Source organism: Orbicella franksi, chromosome 3, assembly GCF_964199315.1.
Source record: "Orbicella franksi chromosome 3, jaOrbFran1.1, whole genome shotgun sequence".
In the NCBI taxonomy this organism is placed as follows: Eukaryota; Metazoa; Cnidaria; class Anthozoa; order Scleractinia; family Merulinidae; genus Orbicella; species Orbicella franksi.
The window spans coordinates 6,218,500-6,227,985 of NC_138147.1; the positions used below are offsets into that span (position 1 = coordinate 6,218,500).

The window sequence follows — 9,486 nt, forward strand, 5'->3', positions numbered from 1 at the left end:
AGTACATTTTATATCATGATTTATTTTCAGAATTACTGGCGCGTGATAGAGTTTAACGCTTTTACATTATTTTGCTTTGGACAGTTCTCGAACCAAATAAAACCTAATGACAACTAGTCCTTGCACCTGTCATTCGACTACTGAAAGATCGAAAATGAAAATAATAAAATGCGCGCAGAAGTTCCGCCCTGTCTGGTGTGGCCCCAGGAGTGGCAACTGTATATCGCAAATAAATTCCACCTATTTCGAAGAAGCACGTTCTCTAATTTGTGTCTTAAGAATTAATTTTTCTGCAGGATGAAGGAAACATTTTCAAGAATACGGGTGTTAAAAGTGATAGATCATTTCCTTCACTGATTTGCAAAAAAATAAAAAAACGCTTTATGAAAGAATGCATCAAACCAAGAGCCATCAAACTCAATTGCGTGACTCTTTTATAGTAATCCGATTACGCAACTTTTAAATCCGTAAGTACGAAGATTTTTCTTGATTGTCTAATTTTAAAGACTAACCACATACAGTGTGTTTATAAAAGGGACCAAAACCTCAATAATAAGCTTCTTTCAAGCTTATAACGCAAATCTTAAACCTATCTGTCAGATCTAAAACATAAAGTACGATAAGACCGGAAGTGTAACACGCGCAGAGGACTACTCTGTTACGTGACAGGCCACGAGTTGACGCGTAAATGACGAACTTGTAAACAAAAGGTGCTAATGCCTATAGTATTATTTTAATGAATTTTACTCCTTTTTCGTCACTTAATGAAGTCAAGAGGCATGCACTGAAAACATCTAAGAGACAAAAAAAAGCAAACAAAGCAGCTCCGTGCAGAACGGATTTGTCTGGACATGTGAAATCGGCGCGCGACAATATGACACTGACTACTGACATTCAGTGAATTTTCAAGAAATCATTTGAAATCCTCGTGATGGTTAAAAACCTGATGTGGAAAAGAAAACAAAACTTACAACGATTGTCCAAAGAAGGCAGTTCTATATTATGCAAATGTTAACCACACATCACGATACATGACAAGCGCACTGAGCGAATACAAGTACAGAACTTACGCAAGTACATTTGTCAGTCGGGAGGAACCGGAAATAAATTTTATGATTTCACAACGACAGCGATTACGGGTGATTTCGGAAAAGCAAAAAGATAGTTAGGAATTTAGGCTCTAAATTACGAAAACCACCAATAACTATGACTTAAAAGAATCGGTGGAACGACGAAAGGTAAATATACAAAGATATTTTAAACAAAATCAACCTAAATCGTGACCTGAGAATCGTGACCTGACTCTAAACAGGAAACGGGGATTTCAAACCGGGAAATGTTGGCGTTGCCCCGTATTTAAGCCGGCGCTGAAAGTTATTTAGTAAAATTGTCTTGAGAAAGACCGACCAAAGCAATAAACAGTTACGACATTTTTCTGCATGCCAGAGAGGTTCTAAAGCTAATGGAGCAAACATACTTCATTATGGAAAACTCGTCGATTGTCAGCCCATCTTGGCAGGTACGTTTATTGCCTTTAGCCACGATTTTGTTTATAATAAGCGTTAAAAGTCTGGGAGCTTTAATAGCAAGTTATAGATTTATAGTTTCTGTAATCACAAACTAATTGCAGGTGAAAATTTCATGACGAGTTAGTAATCAACGTTGGTCAAAAGTTGTTTGCAAAAGCTGGCGTGCCTAGCTGAACTGAAGGTGGCCTGAGATAGCGAATTTTTCAATTTTCGTGGTGGGGGGGGGGGGGGGGAGGGGTATTCTGAAAATACGAACATTGAATAAGAGAGCTTTCCGTCATTGACTTCTTTGTGCGACAAAAATGTCTTAATGAATAATAAAAAAAGATTTTTCCTAGTATAGTTACAAAGAACGCGGCAAGTTCTAAATGCAGGGTCCTCCCCTCAGTACTAGTCTTGATGATAGGGTTACTTGTTACGACGGAAAGAACAAAATACATTCGAGAACCGAAAGCAGAGCGTTCCGTGACAATCATGCGTTAATGACACGCCCCAATGCACGAGTTCATAATACAGTGTTTATAATGATCTGCATTATAATCTCGTGACAAGGGCAGGAAAAGCTTGTTGAGGGAAAGACGTATTAAGAAGTTCAAGGATTGGCAAGCAAACTGGTTATATTTTTCACAGTAACAGCTGAACAAGGTTTGTAACGACAAATTTAGTTCAAGGGTGAGCTTGACTACAGTATTTTCTCAGATGCGTACTTTTGAGGGGCCAAAATGTATGTTGCTGCCTGATTGCGTAATTCTCGTCAGCTGCGAGCTGAATGGGAGGGCAAAGGATGTGTTAACTATAAAACTATTTTGCTGATGTTATAGTTAGATAAGTGCCCTTCAACCAACAGTTAAAGCTACCTATTCTTAATTGCAGGTAAAAAAATCAGTTTAACAGCACGTCGTTTGAGATCCGGCGATCTAGGCAGATATTTGCTCATATTTTGATTGCCAAAAATTCCTTTGTTTAAACTAGTTCAATTTAGGCTAAAGGCAAATGCCGCAGAGGTGCTAATATTCAGAGATAAACATGCATTGCACAATCAAGCGTTATGAAGCGAAGCGTGACTTGGGTACCTCCCTTAGGGGTCCAATCAATTTTATTATAATCTCCTTGTATTTCGAGCCACCTTTTGGTAATTTACTCGAGAGAATTGTGCTCTCGATCAGCAGATCTTGCTCAGACGATCACTTTTTTCTAATCCCGTGACTAGCTTATTTGAATTTGTTATAAAGATGTTAAGAGAAGTTGGAGATCAATCACAGCGGCCTAGTGAAGTGCACATCATGCAACACAGGAGGGGTGGGTGGGGCGTTCTTTTAAATACCACGGAGACATCGACATTTCTATGTTTTGAATTATTACTTCAACCACAATGCTTTCATATCAAAAATCAAACGGAAATCTTTAAAAGTAATTCACAAAAGTGTGAGATCAAGGCCTTTTTACCATTCATTAAAATAATGAATCTGAAAGTGCCGAATTTCCTGTTCGTCAGTTGTGGCAACAAAATTGGGCAGCCTTGGGCAGAGAAGTCAGAGAAGCTAAAGCTAAATCAAATAACATTGCACCTTCCGCCGCAATGATTCATTTGCGTCACTGTGGATGAAAATTATAACCACAGCATAAACATAGATGCGGGGAGTGAAAAAGTTCTGTAGAAACGGTGTTGTTGAAACCCTTAGCGCAATATCAACCGTGGAGATGAAAAAGTAAATTAACAGTCATTTTACATTTGTAAATTAGTAAATAATTTGAGGTTTGATCGAGTGTCAGCTTGACATGTAATGAGCTCAGCTGCTGGATCAATCCGGGGGTGAAGAATAACCTTGACACGACTTCCGGCCTGTTCTAGAAATCGAAAGCAGGACTGTTTTTCCATTCACCAGCTGACACATATTTTGTTACCAATATCGATCGGTCGAATCAAAATTGTTTTTGTCCGACTAACAAAGGGCATCTGTCAGTCTATTCAAGAAAAAAAAAAAAAAAAAAACTTAATGGACTTAATTTTTATAAAATAGAGTATAAAATTAGTTATCGATAGCCTTGTCACGTTTTCGTGATATTTTTTAATACTTTGTCATAGTTCTGGAAAGAACAATAGTTTAATCATTAAAAAACGCAGATGAAGAACTATCCTTATAAATATTTGTCCTAATTTCGCTCCGGAATTAATATGATTACGCGATAGGCAAGTACCTAGCTGGCCTTTGAGGAAGTCGATAAGGAATTTTATAGCTGTGATATGAGTAATATGTTGTTTCCGTTTAGTAAAGGCTGTTGCTTGAACTAGCGAACTTTTTCGTGCGAAGAAATTGCAGCATATACGCTTTATAGTAGTAGACAAATGTCCACCGATATTTTAAACATTGTACACCATTTAAGGAATTGCCGCTCAGTTTTAATTACTTTCTTTTGCTCGTAAAACAGCTACAACCTCTGTGGAATTCAAAACATGGGGTAAAACTGACACTTATAAACAGGATTTGGTCATTCCGAAAGAGCCCATGAAGAATTTCGACACACCCAAACTTTGGACTTCTCGCGCGATCGATCACATCGCGTGAGCGTCGCTAACTTATCATAACACGATCATATCTTGGTTATTATATGCCCTATAAGACTATGATGACAAAAATGATGATAAAGGTCATGTCTTCTGCGTTACAAGCATATCTTACTTATCTCAAACTGCGTTCTTGCTAAACTACGCAGCATTATATAATGTTTTATGTTCTGTTTTGTAACTAAGGAAAAAACACTTTTTTGGGTCGATGACGAAATTGTTCTTTTTTTATGCTCTGCGCGTCCCACGTCCTGCGACTAATGCTAAGTGCGTAATACAAGATGGCGGCGCGGTGATATGACGTCACTAGCGATGACGACACAAAAGATCGGGCAATATCAATTGTGTGGAGATGAATTCAGCTGTTGTTCTCAGCGGTGGTTACCGTAAATAGTTACTCAAGGGTGTAATGCAAACATTATTTTACGTTTTCGACTTCAACGGACATTTCAGTCAGTCGCAGTCTGTGGTCAACAAGGGTTGAGCTTTGAGAAAGAAGTTTGCTAACTTGACACGCAAAGAGGCGAAGAACTCCAAGAAAGATTCGACAGAGGTGAACATTGCCTTCCGTGTACCTTTAGTTCGAAATCTTTTTCGACGGTTTGAGTTGTAGATTATGCGGGATCGAAAAACAAGCATTAGCGCAATCGAGCTTATGAACGGAGAGCATGTGCGCGGTACTGCATCGAGCCCATTCGAGAACAATTGACCAACCTTCTATTCAATGTTGATGATTTCATTTTTGATTTGAAATTTATCATACTGATCGACTTTTTCGTTGCTTTCCTCAGATGCCTGAATACACTCGAGAGAGCTGTGCACCCTTGGGGAAAGAATTTTTTGACTCAATGGACCGTGTTGACGAAGGAGCATTGGCAAGACTCATAGTTGAAATGCAGTTGAACACGTTACAAGATTTGCCGGACCTTCGCACGCTTTTCTTCAGAAGAAAGCAACAGCAGAAGAACTACGTTGCGTCGCAGTACGGGAGGATACAAGCTTACCGCATTCAACAGCAATATTCGTCCCCTGTTCATGGATCGAAACCATGGCCCATGCATGCTTGACATGTCACGATCGTCGTTAGAAGTCTCGTGAATACCACAAAATGACCTCCGCATATTTGGTCGCGGACGAAACGCTTGTAAATAGAAAGAAGAATATTTATATTGAAAAATATAAGGCAACTGGACGACAGCAGGACTGTTCAGCTCTAACTGCCGAGACTTTATTCTGTATTGGAAGCAGGATATTTTTTTCCAAGCCAAAAACAGTGAAATGAGACACTGAGTTCTGTGACCAGTTTTGAAAATAAATTTTTCAAATCTCTAAAATAATATTCACAGACAAAACCACAGAAGGGACAATAGTGACTCTGTTTGCAATATTCAAATATCGCTTAGATTAAAACACAACGAATTATAGATATCTGTGGAAGCTTGTGTTTTTCTTCTGCAATGAAAAGCGGGCAAGAGTTGTCGCAATGTAAATACAGTACAGAAAAAAAATCACTTAATTTAAAGACAGTATTTTTTATAGCCTTGAAATAAGACGATATGAAGAAGAGAATACGCTTGAAAAAATTTATTTCACTTGGTTAGCGTGTGCGTGACAAAGAGAAAAAACTATTTACAGATGTAAATTTGCGTAAGTACGTCTTGTAACAGTCGAATTAGAATAATAAAAAAAGAGAGATTTGCATAAAACTGAACTCGATGCAGCTGCCATCTATTGTAACGCTAACACTGTAAGAAGAACGTGAAAGATCTCATGACAAGGCGCTTGTAATCGTCGTTCAATTATTTGGACCATCTTTTAAAGCTGAATTTTCAGGCAGAGGAAAAGAAAAGGTCAAAAAGAAGCGAACACTTAGATCAATGACCAGTTTACGTGCAAAGTTTCACCTTATTATGTACCCCCAGCACGATCACTGAGAACTGATTTTTCATGAAAGTGATTTTCGATTGTGCTATGAAATCTTTATCTGGCAGGTATTTAGTCAGTTTTCGCGCTCACTTAGGGCCAAAAATTCTTGTTCTGGAGGAAAAACTTCAGTGAAACTTGCGAATAGTTTTTTCAACGCCGCATGTGAGGGGCACAAAAGAATAAACGACACATTCTAATGATACTCAAGAACACAACAATAGACATTTAAAAAAAAGTCATTTGTGACGCTTCATCGCACAGCACATTGTCTGCAGAGTCGGAAATATTGAACTTTGATAACGCCTTCCGTTTCAAAGTACGCCGAGATATTGTGGCTAATGGGGTGGCTATCAAAATCAAACTCACGCATATTTTCGTGTTTGGTTTCCTCTTTAAATCTCCTTGCCAGGGATCATTGTTTCTCGAAAAGACAATTACTGTTCTAAGAAGTTGGCAGGCTTCCGTTCTTTTCATGCTAGTCTTAACAGCCTAACTTCTGGCCGTGATTTATGAAAAGAACTTATGACAACAATACACTATATCAGAAAAGTGCGCTCTACACAGGAGGTCAAGAAACACTTGTGCAGCTACTCAAAATGCACTTTTAAAACCTTGCAACAATTTAGCATTTGAATAATTAAAGCATTAACTGGTTGCACATTTAGTCGGACATTCACAGCCTTAGTTGAATCGATAATCTGGCGTAGGGGCTGTGTACCGGACAACGATCGTGGACACTTGTGATGAGGCGATGTGCCATGTAGCCTGACAGTATAGGTACAGGTCAGTTTGAGGTTTTCGGCCGGGGGCGACTCGCCTATCTATAATCGATAATCTGTAAAATTGAGGTCACAAAACTGACGAAACAACATGGTACAAATAGCCAGTGTGCGTCATGAAGATCAGTTTTATTGATGTTCTTTCGCACTATTTCCGCTGAACCCAAAACAAGGTTATTTTTTGAGACAAAAAAATGCCGCGCCCTGCGTAGCGTGCGTCCGTGGTTTTCAATTCAGTAGTTTTCCCTCTCCCCACATTCTTGCGCACACGCACAGGAGAGCATTATTGGAAGCCGATTTTCATGTATAATGCGTTTTTAAGAGCCTATTTATTGTTATTACTTATTATTATCATTTTATTATTATTATTATAATAAGTTTTATGACCTTACTATCATTACTATTATTATTCACTATTACTATAGAAATTGTTCAGTTCATGATGGGTATTTCTACAATTCTACCACAAGGGCAGGGTCCAAATCATGAACCTAGGGACTAAAGTTCTGTCCAAGTTGGAACTTATTATTGTTATTATAATTATTATAATTATTATAATTATCATCATCATCATCAACATCATCATTGTCGTCGTCGTCGTCGTCATCATCATCATCACCATCTGTGGCTTCTGTCTTGTGTATACCTCACGGCTGGTGGAATCTGCACTCTAAGTACAAAACTATTACCAATGTAGGACAAGCTTCTTCCGCCTTGACAAAACCGTGGTCGAAACAGCTCTCCACGGTTGCAGTTCTTAGCTTTCAGGTTTGGACTCTATCATGTCGTTGCACCGTTAAGCTTTCCACGTAGTAATCAGCCTTGCTTCATTGTTATGTTTCTATTTTTGGCTGATCAGATCTTTAATTTACAGATCCTACGTATCCCAGCAGCATTTTCGTTTACGGTCCCTTGCATCATTTTTATGAATGTTTGGAAGTTTCATCTTCGGCAACAATCGTATGGATACGATCTGCACCAACCCTACCCGACCGGTGGATCCGAGGTAGACCTCGCAATATTATTTCCGTGGTAATCGGCATAGCTCAAAAGTAGATGTGTTTTTGGCTGACTGGTTTTGAGGCCATATTTACTGACAATGTACTTCTTTTATTAACTAAGAGCAATGTTTTGCCGCGACTAGGAAACCATCATCTGTTTACTGTTTGCATTGTAACCGGGACTTGTTTTTGGCTTCTGGATTCAGTCTGGTATTATTTTAACGACGTTTTGATTGTTTTCGTTTTATTTTTCAGCTACTAGTTTGAAGGTTACGTTGCAAGGAAGGGAGTTAAATCTGAACTGCAGAGAGATTTCCTCTCTCTGTATCCTTGCTCTCTCCGTTCTTTTTCTGAACAAGCAAAGAATCAACTCAATGATAGAGATCGAAGCCGCGGAAATAAAAAAACAAAACAGTCGACAAAACTGTTTTTGTATCTTTTCCAAGAGATAGCGAGAATCGAAACTGCGAATACTTTTAATGCTCTTGTTTTTTGGAAATAAACTCCATTAAACGCCTGGTCTCCAAGGTACATTTGTAAATAAGACCCTCAATCAAGGAATATATTTTAATTCCATCTAAGTTTAAGATGTTTTAGGCGTAATATTTAGATATTTAACTCTCAAAGATAATGAATAAATACTCTGATAAACTCCGGGCTCGAATAAACTGCGAAAGTCAAAAATAAACGCCGGATCCACGACACCAGGTTTGAAATAAATACCAGGGGCGTTTAATCGAGAAAACACGGTATAACCTTATTTTGCTGATATCAGCTGATATTTATGGCGCGCTAAATTAGGGTATATTTTTATATTGGCACCTCCCACTTTCCTGATGTCATGTCCTTTTTATATTCCTAATTTTATGCATTTACGCACTTTCCTGTCTTGTATTTATTCTGTATGGCTTAAGAAGTACCCTCCACTTTATTCATCCTTATCATGATGAACAAAATATTTTAAGATAGGATCTATTTGTTTTGACGCAGGTTGGCCGTAATAAATAGACTGCTCTCGAGAACAACAACAAGCAAATATGCCGAGTATCGTACAAAATTTTGCCCAAGAACGACTCGATGTTTAATTTTATACGTCTACGATATTTTCACTTTTTGGTTTCTCTCTTTATGAATTCACTTGCTAGTTTCAGCTCTTGTTTGGGCGTGTAAGGCAAATATTCGAACAAAACAAGTAAGAATAATTAAGTAGAAACAGACCGAAGGTTTAATAATCTTTTAGCGGCACGTGCGCGATACCCGAGTTTTGTAACATGACTTCAAAACGGCTTAGCAGACTTGACATCACAGAAAATTACTGGCACGTGCAGTAGGCCTAACGCTCACTTTAACAGAGAGCTTCAGTCACGTGGTCCGTGTTTTCTCTGACCTCTGAAACACGTCGAAGTTTTGATTGTCGTAAGAGTTGGACGAGGACAAGTCATCAGGTCTAATGCCACAACAAAATATACGATGCTAGATTAGAGTTTAGCCTTAAGCGACCAACAAATGATAAGTTACACGACAAGCTATCGAGCGAAGTAAATGTTTGAAAATACACACCGTGGAAAACAAATAAAATTCCAGCTACTCTTAACTCGACCGCCCCCTTAAAGTGCTGTCCGAGCAATATCAAACGTTTGAAGTGGATCAAAGTGGCTCTAAAATAGATTGCTTTGTTTTCGTGA

General features: G+C 38.5%; 1 protein-coding gene across 1 annotated transcript; it reads left to right on the forward strand.

Annotated features, from left to right (window-relative positions):
* Positions 1-715: 715 nt before the first annotated feature.
* Positions 716-7,062, forward strand: LOC145480920 (uncharacterized). The gene is made up of 2 exons (XM_081459263.1): positions 716-1,519; positions 4,887-7,062. Exons 1-2 carry the CDS (start codon positions 1,463-1,465, stop codon positions 5,160-5,162), a joined length of 333 nt encoding a protein of 110 aa, XP_081315389.1. The 5' UTR covers positions 716-1,462; the 3' UTR covers positions 5,163-7,062.
* The last annotated feature ends 2,424 nt before the right edge of the window (positions 7,063-9,486 follow it).

Bases quoted from the DNA above. Each gene is read 5' to 3' on its own strand.
- LOC145480920 (XM_081459263.1), top strand. From the start codon at position 1,463: ATGGAGCAAACATACTTCATTATGGAAAACTCGTCGATTGTCAGCCCA. The intron at 1,520-4,886 runs GTACGTTTATTG...TGCTTTCCTCAG, and splicing joins TTGTCAGCCCATCTTGGCAG to ATGCCTGAATACACTCGAGA.